Source organism: Purpureocillium takamizusanense, chromosome 4 (genome assembly GCF_022605165.1).
Source record: "Purpureocillium takamizusanense chromosome 4, complete sequence".
NCBI lineage: Eukaryota > Fungi > Ascomycota > Sordariomycetes > Hypocreales > Ophiocordycipitaceae > Purpureocillium > Purpureocillium takamizusanense.
The window spans coordinates 865,472-887,122 of record NC_063071.1 but is presented as its reverse complement, the minus strand read 5'-3'; the positions used below and the strand labels follow the sequence as shown (position 1 = coordinate 887,122).

Here is a 21,651-nt window from a genome sequence, read left to right as displayed (position 1 = left end):
CTGCCTCCACTGGATGAGGCGGCCGGCTCAGGCTCTGCAGCGCCTGAGCCGCCTGTCTGGGGCGGACGGCCAGTAACCTACGGATCAGGTCCAGAGGGAGGTGCTCGGAAGGCCGGCGACGGCAGTGAGGTGGGTCCACCACGCTATCTGCCACGCTATCCGCCATGCGGTTCAGCGGTCAACCGCCTGAGGCGCGCGAGCCCCGAGCAGCCAGATTACTGTAAGGTACCAATGGATGTAGGTACTCGGAGACATCCAGCCCGCCCCGAGCAGCCTGCTCGATCAAGGCAGCCCAGACCACCTGGAACCCGCCCGCACCTCCCACTCATGGCTTAACGGCGCCGGCATGTCGGGCTGGCGCTGGTGGTGTGCAGCGCAACGCGGGCAGACCATGGAGGGCATCTCACCTACAGGTACCTAGCGACGGGAGGCGAACCTCAGGCTTCGAGCCGTGCCCAAGCGCAGCGACATCCGGTATCCGTAGACTGACGCAGCCAACCAACCCACGGCGCTGAATGCCGCCCGCTAGGCGCTAGAGGTGTCGCCCGCCGACAAGTCCTTGGCGGGCTGGCACGTTTCTGCAAGTCGTGCCTACCTTATGTACAGACAGTCAGGTCAGATCGTTGGTCTCGTGCCGTCCTTGAGATCCTATCCCCTGGTATCCGTCCTGTAACCTCTTCGCAGATCGCTGCGTGACGTGCATCGGATCAGGGACACCGCTCATGCGCCGCACCACGACCCCCCGGCACCGGGATCTAGAAAGGGGGAAAGGCGCTCCTTGGGGGGCCTCACTCGGGCATGTCGAGCCACTCAGCAGCACTGCGTCACAACCCCTTCCCCCACAATCCGGCCCGCAGCGCATGCCGCCGTCCGTCCCTCTATCTGTCTGTCGGCGTCGCATCCGGGCCAGCCTGTCTCATGAGTCGTGGACCCGCGCGGCCAACGGTCTTTCACTTTGCTGACTCGGTTTCGCCGCCCGCTGCCCACAGCCGCAGGCGCCACGGGGGAAAAGGTCGCCAGACCGCTTGGGGCAGGCATTTCCGCGAGTACAGTACCGACTCTGATACAGCACTTGCCACCTCCATACCTTAGTACTTGAGTACCTACCTACCTAGTACCTAGGTAGTACCACTGCTATTCTTGAGCAAGGTGTTGGGTGCAAGATTTCCGTGGCCCTCCGTTCTCGCCAAGGTAAAACATTCTCGCAGGGCGAGACATTGCTCTCGCTGGCACGGTGGGGTGCTGGCTGCTACTGCTGCTGCTATTCTCGTGCTGTCGCCTGCGGCTGCGGGAGACACATGGCAATGCCATGCTCCGCCCGGGTCTTGCGGAAGCGGCGTGGGCCTCCCGCGTCTCCCCCTCGTCGTCTTCCTCCTCCTCCAGCTACTAACGTACTACTAATAAGGTACTGGGCGCACCCCAATTCCCGGGCCGTTGGGCCCAACGTTTTGGACTCAGACATGGCTGCCCTTGGCTCCGGCGCACGTCCTCGGCCGTCGCTTACACCTTATGCCTGTGGAATGAGAGGGCACGGCGGTGTGGTACACGCAGTATTTGATATTTCTTAAAATAAAATAATTGAACACTGCGGCTACATCATGGCGTAGCCGTGGCTACGTGAAGGTACACGCTTCCTCATCGTCGTCCGCAGGAGACGCCTTGGCCCGCATCATCCGTCCCTTCCGCATTCCATCATCGCTATCCAGGGACCAGCGGCCTTACCCCCTTGCAGTGCATGCACGTGCCTCGTGCAGAACGCGTCATCGCAAGCTCAGTCGTCCAGATCGTAGTAGATGGACGTTCCCGTGCGGAAGTTGTAGATGAACGAGTGCCTCGTGCCGTTCTTCTTCTCGTATGCATGCCTCCACGTGTCGAGCTGGTCGTGCAGCTCTCGCACGTACTTCTTCTCCGACGTCGTAACTGCATGGTCGACCTTGCGCCAGCTTTCCGGATCTGAGATGCTCGTCTGCCTGATGAGGTCCATCACCTGATCGGTTGTCTCAACGGCCAGGATGGGTCCGTCCAGGAATGACCGCACCAGGCTCGCAGCGCTGGCTTGTGCCTGCTCGACCACTGTGCGACGGTTAAACTTCTTGCTCCGCGTCTGAGCCACCAGCACCTTAACCTCTTGCTCTGAGACCTTGTCACCGCCACCAGACATCGTTGACTCGGCCTGCGGCGCGCTGCCTCGAACCTTCGTCGCCGCTCTGGAGTCGCGCTCGCGAATCTGTGGCCGCAGCCACGCAAGCAGTTGCGTCGTGGGAATGTCAACGTCGGCGACATCACTTCTGCCCATCGTCTTGATCTTCAGCATGGAGTCCTGCTTGATGATGATGATCCAAGAGTAGTTTTCGTCCCGATGCTTCGACAGCAGGTCCTCTGGAGACCGGGCGTCTTTGGCAAGCTCGGCACTGATGTCGTGCGCCCAGAGCAGCTGAAGGATCTCAACGCCTGCGGATCGAAGGAGTGACGCATCGAAGCTGGCGACGAGACCGTCACACTGGCATGCAGTGCGTCAGAACCGCATTCTTTAGCAAATGGGGCGAGGGGGGGGAAACTTACCCTTCGTCCCGAGAACATGCTTGTAATCTCATCCTCTGGCTTTTTGAGAAACGACTTTCCTCCCGATTTGGGAATCCGCGCTAGCCGCTCCCACGCCAGGCTGAAACCTACTGCATGTCTCTCGTCGACGTGGCCACCGATTTTGGGCCGTTGCTCCTTGATCAAGTGGTCATATCGACCGCCCGCGGCAAATACATCCTTTCCTGACTTCTTGTCGTAGAGACACGAAAATAGTATCCCCCCAGCATAGAAGTTTTCTTTGAGGCTGTTCAACGGATTGACGTAGATCTTAGTGTTCACCCCGAATCGCTTGGTATACTCCACCACTTCTTTGATATGTGCGATCGTGGGCGACGCCCGCTGGTACATGTCTGTGCCTTCGAATAGCTTGCTGAGTTTCGTGAAAGCTTTGTTAGGCGTATCTGCGGATCGTCAGCTTCTTACGCATCGAAAACCCAGGTGATGAGGTATGCGGCATACCTCGAAAATCGAATCGCGCCAGCTCGTCAACGCTGGTGGCTGAGACGCCCACAGCAGGCGAGCGTAACTCCAGGCGGATCTTCTGCCATGTGTGGCTGTGTATGTTCAGCTTGCTAAGGACATCCGCTGCTGCTCGCCTAGAGGGAGGCGGGACTCTGCAATGCTCAAAGATGAGTTGTAGCAAGTCCGAGTGTCCCACATGGAAACACATCTGGCTGAATGACAGGGAAGGAAATGCAAGCACAATCTCATCAAGTACCTTGAGCACTTCTGCCTCTTTCAAAGCAAGGTCGAGCGTGTCATGCGTCACGATGTCGAAGTCGACCTCGCCGAACATTTGCGGCTGACCGGTGTCCTGCCTATCCCTGTACACACTGCCAAACGTAAACGTTCGCTGGATTGTGCTCGGATGCTTGGCCACCATGCGGGCATGCCCCATGATAAGGTCATATGGCAATTGGAGAACAGTCCCGTTGGGATCCAGCAGGTGTACGACATTATCGCCATAATGATTCGACCTGGGATATATGGAGGTACGAGGCATCTCCAAGGCGCCGTGGCGACGAAAAACGGCTGTCAGCGCGCCTTTGACGACGCTCTGGTGAAGAAGCTCGGTTGAGCTCGGCGTGCTGGCGATCATGTCCCAAGCAAAGTCCTTTGTAGGCTCAACTGGTCTGTTAAACAGTGTGCTCAGCATTTTGGCGTAATAGGGTGAGCTGGGGTCCGACAGCCCGGCAAGAGTGCGTCTGATTGTTTCGCTTTCCATCTGAACCGGTAATTTACCGCTCTTAAGCAGTTCGGCAGCGGATGGCCTTTCCTTGGGGCTGTGGTTGAGCAGCGACAAGACGATTTCCGTTTGGGTCCTCTCGGCCGGCCTGAAGTCGGCCGGAAGCTCTGGTTTTGGCAGTCTCAATTGCTTAAAAACTTCTGCCTTTTGCATGCCTAGCATAGGCTGGTAGCACATCTCAAAGAAGATGATACCGAGCGAATACATCTAGTTGTGGTTAGCAAAGGGACATGGTGGGCGGGTAACGCAAACCTACATCCACTTTGGTGCTATAGTGACCGTTGGCGGCAGATCTGACCTCAGGCGCCGCGTAATAGGCGGTTCCAATGCTCATAGTCATGTTGTCCGTCCCAAGAGTGTTAGCAGCTGCCTTATCGACTGAAAACTGACCGCTCGTTGCGAGACCAAAGTCGCCAATCTTGACATTGTCGACTCCATCGACACTGCTGCTGATGAATATGTTCTCGGGCTTCAAGTCGCGGTGGACGATGCTGAGACTGTGGATATGGGCTAGGCCCTCTAGTATCTGCCGAAACAGGCGCCAGATCTCTGGCGTGTTCTTGCAAAGATTGCGAGAAATCAGATCTCGCAGGGTCTGAGCTGGTTAGTACAAGCAAGCGCAAGTCGTGGGTCCCATGAAAGACCTACTCTCTTTTCGCAGTACTCCATCGATATATAGAGAATGGTGCGATATGGTCGGTGGAATCGAGCGCGCCGTTGGAACACCGCATGCCTCTCCCTGCCAGGCGATAGCGGTTGATTGCCAGCTGCATCATCTACCATGGGGCTTTCATCGTCGTCAGAGTCATCGTCCTCCTCGTCTTCCTCGCTGTCATCTTCGTAGCCGAAGTCGATGTTTGCATTGGATGACATGAAGTCCAGCCCACCTGTACTCGTGGCGAACTGTATGTCAATGCCGGCTGAGCCAGTCTCGCGAGTTTCCTCGGTGTAGTCGTCGGTAGATGTCTCGCCTTCGGTGTCCGTCAAATCGGACACTTCTTCCACCCAAGTATTGTAGTAGCGCACGACGGCTGGGTGGCTGAGCTGCGAAAGAAGCCGTACTTCCTTGAGGATCTCCGTCAGACTGGTCTGAGAACGCTGCGTGATCTTCTTAATGGCGTAGATCTGGCCATCTAGCTTCTTGCGCGCCTTGACGACCTCGCCGAACCCGCCCTTGCCGAGCCGGCCTTCTTCAACAAAATCCTCAGTATATCGAGAGACGGCGGAATTTCGGTTCATGGATTCACGCCTCATTCGAACAGGGTATGTCTGCAACGAGGTTAAAGAAGGCGTGGCCGACAAGACAGTGGAGCTATCCTCCATGAGCACAGGAGCATCCGTGGCCAGGAATTCGCTAGCGCCGAGTTCGAAGGCTCGCGGTCTTTTTTGCTTGTCTTCTTTGAAGAAGCGACCCACGAGCTCCTGCAGAGAGTGTGAGAGCGTGAGGCTCTCCATGAGGTTCTTAGGCGACGAATACTTTTGAAGGACGTCGAGGCCAAAGATCATCTGCACAAATACCACCCCAAACTCCCAGATATCCGTCTTGAACGTGTACTGCGGTTTCGACGTCGCTGCAATTTCCGGTGGAAGCCAATAGGCAGACTTGGCAGAGTTGAGCCCAGGCATACCTTGTTGCTGCACACTGGCGTTGTGAATCTCCCTTTGATACCATGCATCAGATACCTTGGGCACGATTTCGCCCGTGGATTCCCGAAAGAGCAAGATATTCCCCGCGTGAATATCCTGGTGAGCGATGTTCTTGTTGTGCAGAAAGTTGAGTGCGTCGAGCAAGTCTCGCGTCCAAGAACGAACCTTGCCGATGTCTAGATGCCCGGCGAGCTCCAGGAGCTCGTCGAGAGAGCCCTTGTCAGCCAGCGGCGTGAGTACTCGCACTGTCCAAGCATTTGGGGCTGCTGCATCGTCCGGCAATCCGCTTTCCACCTTAAAGTCGAGGATTTCAACGAGATGACGATGCTGGATCTTCTTTCCAGACTTGAGATCTTGCAGACGCGATTCAAGAGACTGTATCTGCTTCTTGAGGTCTTTGCAGTCTCTCCCACTCGACTGCAGAACAGCTTCCTTCAGCGCCAAAGAGTGACTGCTCTGGCCGCCGGCGAGGACGGGTCGAACCGTGAAAACAGCCGAGACTCGGCCTCGGCGCTCATCGCATTTTCCAGAGACTGATCTAAAGGTGAGGACGTTGCCGGTCTTGTCAGTTGTGTCGCAGTACTGATCAAAGTCGATTTGTTCAGCATCCGATTCGGTGCTTTGCGTCAGTTGGCTGTTTCCCGCTGCATTCGGCCGTCTGCTCTGCCTGGACTCTTTGGCCTTTTGTCGCTGGCGTTGAAGCTGCTGCTGGAGCATCTGCGACATGACCCGCTCCTCTTCCTTGGTCTCTTCCAACTTTTTGCGCTCTTCGTTTTCCCTTTGCTTTCGAGCGAGCTCGGCAAGATTGGCCTCATGCCTCTCGCGCTCCTCCTCAAGCGACGGCAGGTGCTTGCCGGTTGCCTTTGCTTGCGCCGCGTCTTCAAGAACGTCTCTGACACCCTCGACAATCTTGTCAACCATTTCCTGTTCATCTTTGGCGAACAGCTTGGGCTCAGTCTCAATAAACTTTTGCACTTTGAATTGCGTTGCTTCGCGCAGGTTTTCCAGGCCTTTGACGGTGAGAAGAGGTGGTGTTTTGGGATAGGTAGCGGTCATGACGAAGCCAAGAGTGACGGCAAAATCGCTGTCTGTCGATGCCTTAACGTGAATATCGAAAGACGGCTCGGTTTTCTGGTAGTCGCCCGTTAGCAGGCGACACGAGGGTCGTTGCGTCGTGGGTCGAGGGCGCAAGGGTGTGTCGACGCACCTTCCACGCGCTGTGGCCTTCGTTGTGCTTCACGAAGTCGTCGCCATAGATGGCTTCCAGAGCGAGCAGCTCATTCTGCTGCAGCTCCTCATACTCGATCTTGGCCGTCGCATCTGGCGTTGTGGGCTTGAGGCCCGGAAAGCTTGAGTCATCCTTCTTGGTGTCTTTGCTGAGCGGCGTCTTCCATGCCCCGGGTGTCCGCCACGCCATACTTGCGTGAGTTCCTGAAAAATGCCACAGCCAAGGCTGTGACGCTTTACGCCGAAAAGACCATTCTCATGCGCCTTGGCGGTATTATGAAGGAAAGGATGTGGTGTGAAGGAGTAAGAACAGGATTCGCCAGGTACCAGGCTGTCGCGGGGAGTTTGTGTGGATGGCGGGGTAGCTGGCACGCTCTGAACCGACCCGCTGGTTCAAGTGGTGGGTAGCGGACGGCATGCAGACGGGCCCGCAGCTGGCGGCCGGGCGGGCGTGGAGCTCCATGCAAGAGGGTGGTGAGCTCGCGTGCTAGGCGAAGCGGGTGTCGCCAGCTGTGCAGCAACAAGGCTGAACAAGCACCTCAGCGTGGAGCCGAACCCAGGCAGGGCAGTGCCCATGGATGCGGAGGGCCCAGATGCTGCAACCGGGTGCCAGGCGACGCTAAAAGCCCCCGTCCAATAACAATGGGCTGCATGAGGTGGGTGTCTCGTGGGCCAGCCGCAAAGCCACTGACACAAAGGCAGCAGTCTGGGCCATACGCCGGGCAGCTTAGGGCAGGTTACAGGGGCTTGCCCCTGTAGTAACTACGTCGTACCCGCTGTCGCGCAGACATGCGGCTCGACAACAAACTGGGCGCTCCACCAGTGCAGCTGTCACGGGCGTGTTTCCCCAAGTAAACAAAACCCAACCATTGTCAACATCATTTACCCACCACACACCGCAGTCTGTGCCGCCCATCTGTCTTTGCGACGCGGATGCCGAGGGCCACTCTCCCTCTTTCAATCAGCATTTAGGCAACGCAACGTTGGCCTCTGCAATGCTCGGCTGGATGCTGAAGCGCGGTGATAACGCGCCTGATACGAATGCAGGAGGTAGGCACACCGCGTTGCAACAATTACCACATGCCCCCGACAGGCGCCTAATCATCGTTTGATTACAGACACGACCCAGCTAGATCAGCCGGACACGCCCGCTCCCGTGTTCGCAGCCCGAGCTTTCAAGAGCGCTCTGTTTGGAACCCCAGCAGTGTCCCACGAGGAATCTCAAAAGACACGCGACAAGGTGGTGACCAAGGGTGGCACCGGGCCAGCAGATTCGGGCTCTGGGACGCCATCCAAGCTGCCTGGCATTCTACTCACGCCAGGGACAAGCACGTCCCGGCGCAAACGCGTCTCGTTCGGCCGCGACGTCCCGGGATCGAGCGAGGTGGGCAAGAGCAATGCGATGAAGAGCACCACCAGCAACAGACGAACGACGCTCTCAGAAGCGCTCGAAAACTCGCGAAAGAAATCCAGCGAGCTCTCCGAGGCCGACGTGCGCCGTGCGACGGCTGGCTCAGAGGACGAGTGGGAAGAGGAAGATGACGACTACTGCACCAACGACATCACGCTCGATCTGAATGAGCCTCACTCGCAGTCGGGCCGCTATTGGAAGGGAGAATTCGAAAAGTACCACCAGGAAGCCAAGGCCGAGATGGAGAAATTGCTCAAGTATAAGCAACTTGCCAAGTCCTATGCTCAGCAAAAAGACGCCGAAGCCATTCAGCTCGCCGAGCGGCTCCGAGACGAGCAGCAACGGGTCATCAACATGGAGAAGCGGATAGCGGACAATGCGTCGCAGATCGTTTCTCAGAAGCGTCAATCGGCAGACGACGAACCCACGGCGCTCCTATCGAAGCTCGCGAAGCAAACCTCACTCGCCGCGCAGTACCGACATCGCGTTCAGGAGCTAGAGGGCGAGTTGGCCGACTTCTTGCGGCAAAAGGGCGAGGAAGGACCAGGCAAGGGGCGGCGACGGCGACAGGTTCCCCCGTCACCGAACACACAGAAGGCACTTCTGGAGACGCAGCGCGAGCTGCGCCGGGCGCGATCTCAGCTGAGGGAACTCGACATGCTTCGTGAGGAAATCTCATCCTTGAAAGCTCGAGTCAAGGTTGCCGAGGGACATACGAGCCGAGCCGACGTGGACGACGCAGCATCCGCGACAGGCCCGCGCGCCCGTGAATTGCGAGCGCAGCTGAAGAAAGCGGAGGAAGAGTCGAGGAAGAAAGATGACGAGATTCGCCAACTCAAGAGCGATTTCGAGGCCTTCCGTAAGGAGAACGAGGCTCACGAAGCCGACACCAAGGCGGTGCTGGAGCGTGCGCATACCAAGATTGCAGACCTTAAGAAGGAGGTGAAGAGTTTGAGGGCTGCTGATCTGGACCAGAGCAGACCAAGAAGCTGGAAGACCCGCTCAGAGCAGCCGGCAGAGACTGCGGAGACTGCGGACAACAAGCCTCGAGATCGCAGTCAAGCCCAGCGCAAGCTGAGCTTTGGTGATGTCAAGGAAGCCCGCAGTTCGGAAGCGCAAAGCTTGCGCGACAGATACCAGAAGGCCGACGCAGCTGGCCAGAGGGGCGCACCCAACGTCCTAACGGAGCGGCCGAATCTCGAAAAGCCTAAGTGGCAGCCGTTTGTTCCAAGGTCTCCGAGAAATAGGGCATATCTGGGCGAGGCCTTGGAGAGACGCATCCGTAACGGAGGCGCGACTCCGGCGGCAAGCAAGCTTAAGGACCCGCTGCGGGAGCTGCCTGGCCAGGGAAGGGCGACAAGGAGCAGCCGTTCCGGGCGAGCAGGTGGCAAGGACGAGATCGACTTGCTGCGGAATCGATTCGCCCGCCTCGGAGGGCCAGAGTCTGCAGGCGGTGACTACATTAGCAGCTCCATGGTGGGCAACACGTCCAAGAGCGGCACGCTGCCTCCCGAGAGGCGAGCTGCGGCTCTGGCGCGGATCGAGAAGAGGATGGCGGACAAGAAGCGTGCGCAGCGGCGCAAGGCGACGTACGACAAGGAGAATGTCCGGGCATGATTACCTACTACATCGTAGGGTGTTGAGAGAGGCCGCGCCAACAGTGGCAAGAGTGGCATGGCATAGTGTACTTGGGTGAGCACGGCGTTCAGGTCCGCTATTCTGCAGGGATTCAGTCTACTTCGTAATGCACAGCTCATGGCATTCATGACCACACAATTGCCACGTCGGGACCGTTGCATGCATGGTCGACCTGTCGTGCAACCCCCCGTGGATCTACGTCGAGCTACTAAGCATAAGTTGGGCTCCCCGATTCGGGTTTCCGGCGCTTTTCTGCCTATGTACTACGTAATTGTACGACTAGGTTTAGTCGACGGCCCAGCGCGCGCTCTTGCTCGCTCACTCGCTCGACTTTCAACGTCTTACTTCTTATTGACCCCCAACCGCCGCCCGCGCGCCCCCCCCTCTGAGCCAAACCCGCCTTCCTGCCGTCTGTCCCCATGGACAGTCTCGCATGGCATCCCGGCAGGAAATGGCAGACTCGCAGGACCTCGCTCTCCGCGAAGAGATAGCCCGTCTTGAGACACGGCTCGCGCAGGCAAAGGCGCGGCTGCGTGGCGGCTCCGCTGCGGTGTCGGCCCCGGCGGCGGACGCCGTAGCTCATCGACCCGCGTTGACGCTGGGTGAGTTGCTTGCTTGCTTCACGATAGCTACCACCATCTGCGGACCTCGTTTGCACGCACGCACGCACACGATAATGGGCAGAACACACCGCTGACACGTGGAATTTTTCCCAGGTCCGGCCCCGTCGCCCGCCGCGCTGCTGCCCTTCAGCGGCGCCACCTCCACGGCCACGCACTTCCTCCTGCTGCTCTCCGACTCGGCCCTGCCTGTCGGCGCCTTCGCCTTCAGCAGCGGCCTCGAGTCGTACCTCGCGCACGCCTCGTCCCAGCGCCGCGGCGGCGCCACCCTATCCTCCTTCCTACCCCTCTCGCTGTCGTCCTTTGCCGCCACCACGCTGCCCTTTGTGCTCGCCGCGCACCGCCGCCCCGCCGACCTCGCCTCCCTCGACGACCAGCTCGACGCCGCTGTCGTCTGCACCGTCGGCCGCCGCGCGAGCGTCGCCCAGGGCCGCGCCCTGCTCGGCATCTGGGAGCGCTCCTTTCGCCCCGTGCTCGGACCGCGGGAGAAAGGGGGGGAGGGGACGGCGGGTGACGATGACGGCGTTGCCGTGCTGAGGGCCTTTGCCTCGCAGCTGCGCGAGAGCGGGCCCGCCGTCGCCGCTGCCAGCGTCAATGGAGGAGGAGGAGGAGGCGACGATCTTGACGTGCCGCCGCTCGTGGCCGCGCACCTGGCGCCGCTGTTTGGCGCCGTGTGCGCCGTCGTGGGCTTGACCCTGCGCCAGACGGCCTACGTCTTCATGCTGAGCCACGTCAAGGCGCTCATCTCGGCGGCCGTGCGGGCGAGCATGTTCGGGCCGTATCAGGCGCAAAAGGTGCTCGCCGGGGAGCAGGTGCGGCGGATGATCGATGCACTCATCGAGAGGGAGTGGGACACGCCCGTCGAGGACGCCGGCCAGAGCGTGCCCGTCATGGACTTGTGGATTGGACGGCACGAGCTCTTGTATTCGAGGATATTCAACAGCTGAGCGGCATGGCACTCGGTTCAGCGTGTATTTCAGATGGTATCATGATTAAATTGTACAAGGGCCCCGCATTCTATCAGCTGCCCAAACCCCGTCAAAACGCTCAAACGCCTGTGCTATTCCTCATCGCTATCGCTGTCGTAGCCGACCAGTGGACCTGACGCAGCCGCCGCTTTTGGCTTCGCCGCCACGGATACCTTGGCCTTGTTCAACGCGGCCAGTGTGCTCCCTGAGAAGATGCCCGCCGTTTGCTGCGCCACAGCCTCTTGTTGTGGTGGTGCGGCGTTCTCGGCTGACGGGTCCCCATTTTCGATCATTGGCGGCGCGTGATATTCGACCTGATGTCCTTGACGGCCCAGCGGGTTCACAGCGTTGGCACCCCGGGCAAAGTGCACCTCGTCGGGCGCCTCGTAGCCGTCGAGCCCGTAACTGCTCTCAATCTTCCTCCGCTTTCGCGCTTCGGGGTCCTTGCCTTCGATCTCGGCGACGAACTCTGCCGGCAGCGCCCTCCGAATAGCCTCGGCGGCCTGTTCCTCTACCCTCCTCGCCTCTCGCGCCTGCGCCATCGGGTTGGGATCGGCCGTCGCCCATCGAACGTTGAGCACCTCGTCGTGGTCCAGAGACTGGTGAGCCATGGCCTCTCTCGCGAACTGCGCGTTCGCTTCGTTGGTGTACGTGATGAAGCCGACGCCTCTGGAGTTCAACACACGGACTAGCGATGTTAGCTGAAGTCGCCACGGATCGATAAGGCTATACATACTGCGCTCGATGCTACCCCATTCGGCAAAATGGCGGGCCACAATCTCCTCAATGTCATCCGTCACATGGATCCGACCCACGTAGATTGTCCTGTTTTGTCTCATGAAGCTGCCTACGCCGCCCATGTCGTCTCTGTAGTCGGAAAACTTCTCGCGGCCGAAGCAGTCGACATTTGGGCTGAAGAGGTCGTAGGTCCCCGGCAAGCGGTGCAGGTAGTCGCAATCCTGTCCTTTGGGGCACTGTCCGCGCGCAAAGTGAAGGCAGAAGAAACTTCCATGCTGGTTGTCTGCTCGCGTGTAACCGCTGTCCGTCGCGATATTGCATCGGCCGCGCGCCTTAGTTTGCTGGTAAGCCTCGCGATCGCCGCCAGCCCACTTGTTGTACCAGATGTTGAACGTCGTTCCGGTCTGCGGAGGCGGTTCTGATGTAATTTCGGCGCTGTCTATTTGCACTCGAGCCGGGCGCTTCTTCTTGCGGACGATCTTCTTGACGACCTTCTTCCCTGTCGGGGCGGCGACTTCGGTGCTTGTTGTGGTGAGCGCCTGCTCTTCGCCAACCTGCTCGACGGCCGGCGCCGTAGCTCCTTGCTCCTCGTGATCGGCCATATCGGGCTTCCGGGTATTTGAGAAGCGAACCGAGCAAACGGGATGCGTAGTCGAGGAATGACGTTGATGGCGAAATTGTTGGACGACGTTTCTGAATGCGCCCACGTCTGCGAGGCTGGGTTGAAAATGGATCGCGTCGTGCCCAGAACAGAAGGCGGTGACTAATTCTGGCACGCCGACGCCCCTCGCCCTGGGCAATTCTGCCAAGACCCCCCACCTCGAATGTCCAACTCTCGCTCTGGAGACTCGTCCATTTGCTCCCAACTCCCGACAGCGTTGCGAATTCTCACCTCTTTGCTCCGAGACGGTATATCCGTCTATAAATAAAACTCGCCCATCATGGTGAACATTACGGAGAAAATCAAGGAGTATGCTCGTCTGCCAAATGATGCCCGTCGGAAACTAATGTCACCGCAGGATCGAGGATGAGATGAAGAGGACACAAAGTACGTCAACCGAACACGGCACCTCGTTCATCACAGCTCTTGCCACTCTATTTCGAGATTTTGCACGAGATCTCTTGGTTAGAGTTGGCTTTCAGCGCCGTGCCATGATCTTGACGCTCAATCGGCCTTTGCGCACATAGTGCCTCATGACTGTGTATTGGACAGGATACTGATCTGCTGCTAGAAAACAAGGCCACAGAATATCACCTTGGTCTGCTAAAAGGGTATGCTCGCCTTCGCTATCGGGCTCGACTTGACCGCATCGGTCCTTACTGTGTACGTCTCGTGCTGACGTTTGTAGAAAACTCGCTCGGCTGCGCGCGCAGCTCCTCGAGCCCGGCCCCGGTGCAGGCGGCGGCGGCGGGTCTGGATTCGACGTGAGCAAAAGCGGCGACGCACGAATCTCCCTCGTCGGCTTCCCCTCAGTAGGCAAGTCGACGTTTCTGTCAAAAGTCACCAAGACGAGGTCGGAGGTCGCGTCATATGCCTTCACGACCCTGACGGCGATCCCGGGCGTGCTCGAGTACGGAGGCGCCGAGATTCAGCTTCTCGATCTCCCTGGTATCATCGAGGGCGCTTCTGAGGGCAAGGGCCGCGGGCGACAGGTCATATCGGCGGCCAAGACGAGCGATCTGATCCTCATGGTGCTGGACGCGACCAAGAAGGCAGAGCAAAGAGCGCTGTTAGAAGCTGAACTGGAGGCGGTCGGCATCCGATTAAATAGGGAGCCTCCGTGAGTCCTCATCTATCAGACCTCCTACCCGACGATACACAAGAGGCTGACGTCCACAGCAACATCTACCTCAAACCAAAGAAGGCGGGCGGCATGAAGATTACATTCCAAACGCCACCCAAGAACCTGGACGAGAAGATGCTGTACAACATCCTGCGCGATTACAAGATGCTCAACTGCGAGGTCCTGGTGCGAGACGAGAACGCGACAGTGGACGACTTCATCGACGTCATCATGAAGGACCACCGCAAGTACATCAAGTGCCTGTACGTGTACAACAAGATCGACAGCGTGTCGCTCGACTTCCTCGACAGCCTGGCGCGCGAGCCGCAGACGGTGGTGATGAGCTGCGAGCTGGACCTCGGCATCCAGGATGTGGTGGACCGGTGCTGGAAGGAGCTGCGGCTCATCCGCATCTACACCAAGCGAAAGGGCATCGACCCCGACTTTGGCGAGGCTCTGATTGTGCGGAGCAACAGCACCATCGAGGACGTATGCGACCGCATTCACCGCAACATGAAGGACACGTTCAAATATGCGCTGGTGTGGGGAGCAAGCGCGCGCCATATACCGCAGAGAGTCGGCCTAGGGCACGCAGTGTCCGACGAGGACGTCGTGTACATTGTCAGCGCCTGGCGAGCATAGCCTAGCACGCTGTGGCACAAGCGCATAGACAACAAATCAATAAAACAAAGTAAATTGGTCAGTCTGTCGGGACCGTTCCAAGCCGCCGGCGCTGTGGTGGTCCCATTTCGGGTCTACACCGTGTCGTTGCATGATTTCATAACAATCAACCCATCCATCCCTTGTGTCAACAACCCGCTGCCTCGCAGCGGCGTACCCTGTCCCAAGAACGCCGATTCCCAAAAACCCCCCCTTTCCTTGATACACAAGGCACAAGGCCCCAATAACATGCTCGGCGGCAAGTGTGCCAAGACGCGCAATGCCAACGGCAACAAGTAAACGAACGATACACCGTGTTGGGGGCCGCAACAGCAATTCAGAAAAAAAAGGAATGAAGGGTATGCCCCAGGTCATGAAGCGGAGACAAAATATCAAAAGAGGCAAGCAGCGCAAATGTACAAGAGCTCGAGACCGAGAGGCTTCTTTTACTCGGGCTTGACTGACCGCGCGCCGAAGGGGTTATCGCCGCCGAGCTTCTTAGCGCTCGCCTGGGCGAAGAGCGACTTGGGCTTGACCCTGCGGATGCACGCTCACTCATTAGCCTTTTGCGACTCTCAAGTCGGGACGAAGGGAGGGGAAAGGGCCGGGACGATGCAGGCGCCGGTGGATGGGAGCGTTTTGACTGACTTTGCGGCGTGCTTGTTGCGCAGGGCGTTGATCTTGGCCGTGCAGGGGCTCATTATGTTGTCCGAGGGGGAGACGTATTTGTCGGACCTGCGAAATCGTGATTTTACAAGTCAGCACATCGGCCTCATCTCCATCATGCAGGCAGTCTCCGTGAGGAGGCAGACGGGCCGTGAAGTAAGAGAGCGGCGAGGGGGGTATGGGGACGTACTTTTCCTCGGTCATCTTGTTCTGGAAGACCTGGCGGTGATACTCCATGCTCTTGACGTCCCTTGCGTCGCCGCCTTGGGGCTGCTGCGATTGCGACTGCGGCTGCTGGTTGTCGGCCATGGGTGCGTTGACGTCTTTGTCGCCCAGTACCTTGTTGGGGGAAGACGACATTGTCCGGTGTGCGTCCGTCTGTCGAGCGTGCAGGCGGGCGAGAGAGAAACCGTTGCGGCTTCTTCTTCTTCTTCTTCTTTGTTCGGGCGGGGTATGTTGCTACGCCGTGAGAACAAAAACGACGCCTTTTGCTGGAATGTGTTGTATTGTTTGCGCGCCCGAGGTGCGAGGTATGCACACACGAGACGGGGTGTGTTTTCTTGGAGAAGGGAGAGAGAAGAAGAGGTTGCGTGCGGTCTTGTGATGACGCAAGACAGCTGTCTGTCCGTCGAAGGGTTGGGCGGACGGACGGGGATGGATGGAGGATATATCTCCTTTTGTTTTTCCGCTTCCGCTGGTGCGTGAGAGAGAGCGTGAACGACCGACGTGCAAGGTTTGTGAGAAGAGAAAGTGGCCCGCCCAGGCAGACCAGACCAACAAATCCCTGCGGCGCCAGAGTGCCGAAAGTAAACGAATCGGCGGGTGCGTGGAGGGCCGTCGGCAGAGCAACGGCGGGTGGACGCTGCAGGGGGAGGCAGCTAAAACCTCCTGCTGCTGCCAGGGGGGGTGCCGTTGGGATCCATGGTGGAGGGTCCGGGAATGTGGCAGGTGCCAGGTGGGGCTGCGCGGCGGAACCTGCACTGGTGTGCACTACCCTGCGGTAACACGACGACAACTGACCAGCCTGTAAGTACCAACCTGCCCGCCGGCATTGACCACAGGATGGAGGCGGCAGACGGCTACGTCCCTGGAACTCACCTTTTAGTGGGCACTCGAGCTTTGGCTAGGTTTTAGGGTCCCTCTTCCCCGTCTCGCCCGCAACAACACCCGTCGTCCCGCGACAGAGCGTGTGAGAGAGAAGAGGTTTGCCAAAACAAAAACACACATTGCGCACAGGCCAGCCCGCGTTGAGTCACACACATTGCACATGATATAGTGTGCCCATCTGGCTGCTATAGTGCTAGGATATATAGTACGTCCCGGAGGCGGCGGAGGCGGACGAGCGCCCGTTGTTTTGCTCACGGCGGCCGCTGGCCAATGCCTTGTTCTGCGTCACGTCGATGCTGGACGATGGCGGCGGCGACGACGACGACGACAACGATGACAAATAGTCACTAGGCGACCCGGGGGGGCCATGGCACACGAGGTGTTGTGTTTGAAGTTATACCCTCTGCCATACGAAATATGGGAAAACAATCTTTTGTTTATACACGGCGGTCGGACAGAAGAACAGCTCGCACGGCGGCGGCGGCGGCGGCAGACGTGATTTCTTGCTTATTTGCCTACCATTTCACTTGACCGCCCTATTCACGCTGCTTCACGTATTGGATCTTGTTAGATCCTGGAGTGGCGGATCCGCGTCCCCGGCTGCGCCGTCTTCACGCCGTACCGCTTCAGCAGCTCCTCCGTCTTGGCGCGCTGGCGGAGGATCTTTTCGGTCGCCTGCTTGCCGCGGCGGTTCTCGTTGCGGCCCATCTGCTGGAGGTGCACCTCGTCGGGCCCGTCGGCCAGGCGCAGGGTGCGGATGCCCGCCCACATGTTGGCCAGCGGCGTGTCCTGGCTGACGCCCGCGCCGCCAAACGACTGCACCGCGCGGTCGATGACGGTCAGCGCCGTCTGCGGGATCAGCACCTTGGCCTCGGCGATTTCTCGCAGCGCCTTCTTGGGCCCTTGCTCGTCCATCTTGACCGCCGCGTTGAGCACCACCAGCCGCGCCGCGTCGATCTCGATGCGCGACTTGGCGATCCACTCGAGGATGACGCCGTGCTCGCGCAGGAGCTTGCCAAACGGCTTCTTGGACTCGTCGTTGACGCGCATCAGCATCCAGTCGAGCGCCACCTCGGACTGCAAGAAAAAAGGATGTCAGCGAGCCCATGACGCTGGTCTCCCCCCACCCGCAAGATAGATCACGGCATGCCGCGGGAGAGAAAAAAACATGTCCATGGAAGAAGAAGAATGGAGAGAGGAGAGAGGAGAGAGAGAGAGAGAGAAAGAAAACGTACCGCTCCGATGCTGCGCATGGCGTGGTGGATGCGCCCCGGTCCCAAGCGGCCCTGGATAATCTCGAAGCCGCGGCCCTCGCCCAGCACCATGTTGGACACGGGCACGCGCACATTGTCAAACGTCAGGTGGCCGTGGCCGTGGGGCGCGTCGTCGTAGCCGTACACCTTGAGCATGCGCACAATCTTGATGCCCGGCGTGTCGGCCGGCACCAGCACCACCGACTGCTGGCGGTAGGGGTCCTTGTTGTCCGGGTCCGTCTTGCCCATGACGATGTAGATCTGGCATCGTGGGTCGCCCGCACCGCTCGACCACCACTTGCTGCCGTTGAGCACGTACTCGTTGCCCTCGCGCCGGATGCTGAGCTCGATGTTGGTCGCGTCCGACGAGGCCACGGCCGGCTCCGTCATGAGGAACGCGGACCGGATCTTGCCCTCCATGAGCGGGCGCAGCCACTGCTGCTTCTGCGCCTCGTCGCCGTACTTGGCCAGCACCTCCATGTTGCCCGTGTCGGGCGCGGCGCAGTTGCACGCCTCGGACGCCACGCGCGAGCGGCCCAGCCACTCCGCCATGAGGCCGTACTCGAGGTTGGTCCACCCGGGCGACTCCTTGTAGTGGCCCTTGGGCAGGAACATGTTCCAGAGCCCCAGCTTGCGCGCCTTGGCCTTGAGCTCCTCGACGATGGACGGGTGCGACTCCCACCGCGCGTCGCCCTCGCCCACCTGAGCTTCGAGCACGGGATCTGCCCTGGACGCCCGTGTCAGCAACAACATTTGCGTCCTGGGAATAGGGATCGCGTGCTAAGTGTCGCAGGCGTGGCATGAAGGGGAGGGCAGCTCACGGGATGCAGTCCTCCTCGACAAACTTGGCCACCACATCAATCATCCGCTTGGCCTCATCGCTGACACGATGCGCCACCTATGTGTGAAACGGCCGTCAGTATAGTGCCTCCCAAAATAGGTCGCGACGCCTCTCTAAAAAGGTGTCAGGAGGCCATCGTACGTACAATGGCTGGAATCCGGGCGGACATGACGGAAGATCGACGTCTCGAACGATGTGAGACACCTCAACGGTTCGAACTTCACGATGACAATGCAATCCTTGCTATTCGTCAACTGAAAGCTGCAGGCTGACACTTCAAAGGTGTCACAAAACAATCAAAGACGTTCAAACAAGAGATGGTGTGTAATAATGTATGTCGGCAATCGACGATAATAAGATGGGTTCCGGCGAGGGGTCCCGGCCGATGCGGAGGAGGTGCGAAGTCCTTTAAGTGCTTCCCGCGCCTACTAACGTAGCGGAGCCGAGGCTCGCCAGCGCAGGGAGGGAGGGAGGGAGCTTGGGGCCACTGAGAACAGGTTCGGGGGGATGGGGCCAAGACGCGGCGCCAATTCCTGGGGTAGAAGCAGCTCCTCCCGCAGTTCCGAGCCGTCTAGCCTCGGCTCCCGGGTGGGGCCCCGTCAGTTTCTGCTTACCCTACACCGGCCAGACGAGCGGGATCGACCCGACGACGGACATGATCGCACGCGCGGTGGTTCGATTTTCGGGGGAGGGGGGAGTTTGCATTAAAGGCGACGGTGCTTGGTGTTTGGCTGCCAGCTCTAAGTGGTGGTTTTCACTCCGGGCTGCGTGTGTGGCGGTGTTGTGATGGCCAGAAGAAGGCAGTGATCCGAGTTCCGGGCCCGGGTCGTTTCCGCTACTGATGCGATCCGTCTTTCTGGATATGAGGTAGTCATCAAGAGCTGAGGAATTGGACGCTCTCGGTATTCTATTCCAATTATTGGGAAGATGTAGCTTTGCAGGCACTTGCCTGTTGACGCCCCGGGACAAGGTATCACGCCACTTCTATGATTTGCTGCCTGGCTTGAGTGAGCCGGAGTGAGTGTTGAGTGCACAAATCTGGTTTTGTTGCTATTATATACGATCCGTCTCGGTTCAACTTCTCAAACGTTTCATATGCCAGCGAGCCCCTCTGATAACCATTTTTCACGGTGGACTCAGACACTTCCCAATCCATGGCTCAGGCTCCATCTCCTCCCAATTCTGAGCATACAATGTGTCCGCCTCTCTTTCGGCCTTACCTCCTCTGCCCTCTTGGGCTCCTCTTTAGTGGCCCGTCTGTCCGCTGGCCGCTAGGCCCTCTACGATCCGGCTGCATGACAGATCGTCGGCAGACGTCCGAGGAGCACGACAGGCTATGAATAATCGAGGGCCACACTTGTAATCAAACCTCCTTACTACCTACGCACCTCCTTACCACGTTTGACCCACCTCCATACGTCTCTCTCCTCAAAGTACAAAATGGGCAAAACCATTAGACAAGCCTGCAAAAACGGTCGAGGTCAGTGCCCACACGGCACAGAGACTCCGTCACGGCGCGAACCCGGCTTGCACAAGCGGTCTACTACCTGTTGCGACAGTGGCTCGTCTATAAACCAGGTATATGGTGTTCTCCAGCACTACCAGAACGGGAAAGCATCACAGAAAACTCGCAAAGAAGAACATTAATGGTTTCTCCAAACAGGCGGCCATGTAAACACCAGGTAACAGAGAAATGAGTAGCAAGCAGGTCTCGACGCGAGGTATTCTACACCCATGCAACGGCAAAAAGAGAAACACATCGATCCGGCGTGCGCAAATTGTATGTGTGGTCCGGTCCGCGATGATACTGCAATCCTTTCCCTTGGGCCTCAAACCTGTCTTGGCGCGGTGAAAGTGATAAGACCCCTCTCTGCCTTCAGCAGGCGCACCCGTCGCGGTCGTTGTCGATGTGGATGTTGATGGGGTCGTCAAAGTCGCCGCTGAACTCTTCTGACTCTTCCTGTGCCAGGGCGTTTCGCGCAATGACTAGTTATATCAGTACGGTGGAGCCATTTCAACCAGGAAAGAGGACAAACGTACCCTCGAATGCCTGGTCAATGTTGATGGCCTCCTTGGCGCTCGTCTCAAAGTACGGAATGTCTCCCTTTGACTGGCAAAAGGTCATTGCCCTCTTGTTCGAGATCTGCAGCTGGTCAGTCCTCGTCCGTGTGTCACGGTTGACTTCGCCGGCCTACCACTCGCTTGCTCTCCTCGACATCAATCTTGTTGCCCAGCACGACCTGCAAAGCGGTCAGTCACGCGTCCCAGCCGTTGTGTCCGGCGTAGACGTACAAAGGGGAAGTTTGGCGGATCCCGTGGCGAAGCCTGGATGAGAAACTCGTCTCTCCAGCTGTCCAGCGCCTCGAAGCTCTTCGCGTTGTTGACATCGTATACCAGGACGCAACAGTCGGCACCGCGGTAGAAGGCGACGCCCAGCGACTGGAAGCGCTCCTGCCCGGCCGTGTCCCAAAGCTGTCGGAAAATGTGATCAGCATCTCATCCCTCTCGCGACGTCCTTCGTCCTCGCGCCCGCCGCCGTACCTGCATGGTGACTTGTCTGTCGTCGACGAGAACCTCTCGTGTCAGAAAGTCGGCGCCGATGGTCGCCTTGTAGCTCGCGCTGAACTTCTTGTTGACCTGTGCGTTGAGGATAGTGTTAACGCTGCGCCGAAGCGAAGATGGAGGGGAGGAATCGGGCGCGAGGGCAGAGCGCGGCCATACATATTGGTTCATCAAGCTGGTCTTGCCGACCCCGCTGTCGCCGAGGATGATGACCTGCGGACACGGCGACGGTTAGCGGCATTCCAGGCGCATCTCCAAATAGCGGAGGGACAGGGACGCATACCTTGAGGAGGACCTTCTTGCGCGAAGACATGGCGGTGTGCGGTGCGTCGTCGTGACCGACGCGGCGATGACGAGATGTGGATGCGTTGAGGAAGGCCCCAGCTCGGCCCGTGGGGGGAGGCCTGCGGTATGCTTCTGGTGTCGAGGGCGCAACGGGGGGTCAGTCTGCTGTCTGGTCCAACAGGCACCGACGAAATGATATGGTTAGGTATCGGGACGGGAGGGAGGCGGCGCAGTCGGCGTCTCGCATGCGAAGGTGGTACTGTAATGAATGATGGAGCATGCGTCCGTCCCAACTGGCGGCAGCTGGAGCAGTCAGTTGTCGCAGGCCACCGCCTGGCTGCTTGGGAGGGGCGGGCCATTCATTGTGCTTTGCCGTGCCTGGCCTAGCTTGACGCATAAATCGGTGGGGCGTTGT

The 21,651-nt window shown here is 58.8% G+C and overlaps 8 protein-coding genes across 9 annotated transcripts; 3 read left to right on the top strand and 5 right to left on the bottom strand.

The window, feature by feature from the left end:
• Window positions 1-1,566: 1,566 nt before the first annotated feature.
• Window positions 1,567-7,050, bottom strand: GCN2 (Non-specific serine/threonine protein kinase). 2 transcript variants are annotated; one of them, XM_047986178.1, is made up of 6 exons: window positions 6,684-7,050; window positions 4,478-6,607; window positions 4,086-4,424; window positions 3,043-4,036; window positions 2,563-2,984; window positions 1,567-2,500 (listed from the first exon to the last, which is right to left on the bottom strand). In XM_047986178.1, exons 1-6 carry the CDS (start codon window positions 6,891-6,893, stop codon window positions 1,772-1,774), a joined length of 4,824 nt encoding a protein of 1,607 aa, XP_047842158.1. In that variant the 5' UTR covers window positions 6,894-7,050; the 3' UTR covers window positions 1,567-1,771. The 2 variants fall into 2 exon arrangements, with proteins under 2 accessions (XP_047842158.1, XP_047842159.1); XM_047986179.1 differs by having other exon boundaries at window positions 1,604-2,500; window positions 4,478-7,050.
• A 504-nt stretch (window positions 7,051-7,554) lies between these two features.
• On the top strand, window positions 7,555-9,914 carry JDV02_004930 (uncharacterized protein). Its single transcript, XM_047986177.1, has 2 exons — window positions 7,555-7,753; window positions 7,822-9,914. The coding sequence occupies exons 1-2, from the start codon at window positions 7,699-7,701 to the stop codon at window positions 9,729-9,731; spliced, it is 1,965 nt and encodes a 654-aa protein (XP_047842157.1). The 5' UTR covers window positions 7,555-7,698; the 3' UTR covers window positions 9,732-9,914.
• Window positions 9,915-10,031: 117 nt separating this feature from the next.
• JDV02_004929 (uncharacterized protein) lies at window positions 10,032-11,409 on the top strand. The gene is made up of 2 exons (XM_047986176.1): window positions 10,032-10,354; window positions 10,469-11,409. Exons 1-2 carry the CDS (start codon window positions 10,186-10,188, stop codon window positions 11,317-11,319), a joined length of 1,020 nt encoding a protein of 339 aa, XP_047842156.1. The 5' UTR covers window positions 10,032-10,185; the 3' UTR covers window positions 11,320-11,409.
• Window positions 11,246-12,765, bottom strand: CWC2 (Pre-mRNA-splicing factor). The gene is made up of 2 exons (XM_047986175.1): window positions 12,077-12,765; window positions 11,246-12,028 (listed from the first exon to the last, which is right to left on the bottom strand). Exons 1-2 carry the CDS (start codon window positions 12,678-12,680, stop codon window positions 11,433-11,435), a joined length of 1,200 nt encoding a protein of 399 aa, XP_047842155.1. The 5' UTR covers window positions 12,681-12,765; the 3' UTR covers window positions 11,246-11,432.
• A 158-nt stretch (window positions 12,766-12,923) lies between these two features.
• On the top strand, window positions 12,924-14,661 carry RBG2 (Ribosome-interacting GTPase 2). Its single transcript, XM_047986174.1, has 5 exons — window positions 12,924-13,048; window positions 13,098-13,126; window positions 13,311-13,350; window positions 13,428-13,859; window positions 13,919-14,661. Exons 1-5 carry the CDS (start codon window positions 13,020-13,022, stop codon window positions 14,502-14,504), a joined length of 1,116 nt encoding a protein of 371 aa, XP_047842154.1. The 5' UTR covers window positions 12,924-13,019; the 3' UTR covers window positions 14,505-14,661.
• Window positions 14,662-14,968: 307 nt separating this feature from the next.
• Window positions 14,969-15,548, bottom strand: JDV02_004926 (uncharacterized protein; the record flags this gene model as incomplete). The annotated part of the gene is made up of 3 exons (XM_047986173.1): window positions 14,969-15,059; window positions 15,171-15,257; window positions 15,379-15,548. The coding sequence occupies 3 exons, from the start codon at window positions 15,546-15,548 to the stop codon at window positions 14,969-14,971; spliced, it is 348 nt and encodes a 115-aa protein (XP_047842153.1).
• A 1,235-nt stretch (window positions 15,549-16,783) lies between these two features.
• Window positions 16,784-19,298, bottom strand: JDV02_004925 (Medium-chain acyl-CoA dehydrogenase). The gene is made up of 4 exons (XM_047986172.1): window positions 18,535-19,298; window positions 18,370-18,446; window positions 17,531-18,275; window positions 16,784-17,372 (listed from the first exon to the last, which is right to left on the bottom strand). Exons 1-4 carry the CDS (start codon window positions 18,556-18,558, stop codon window positions 16,863-16,865), a joined length of 1,356 nt encoding a protein of 451 aa, XP_047842152.1. The 5' UTR covers window positions 18,559-19,298; the 3' UTR covers window positions 16,784-16,862.
• A 967-nt stretch (window positions 19,299-20,265) lies between these two features.
• On the bottom strand, window positions 20,266-21,264 carry RAB7 (Ras- protein Rab-7; the record flags this gene model as incomplete). The annotated part of the gene is made up of 7 exons (XM_047986171.1): window positions 20,266-20,375; window positions 20,430-20,532; window positions 20,585-20,629; window positions 20,682-20,861; window positions 20,931-21,026; window positions 21,111-21,164; window positions 21,235-21,264. 7 exons carry the CDS (start codon window positions 21,262-21,264, stop codon window positions 20,266-20,268), a joined length of 618 nt encoding a protein of 205 aa, XP_047842151.1.
• Between the last annotated feature and the right edge of the window lie 387 nt (window positions 21,265-21,651).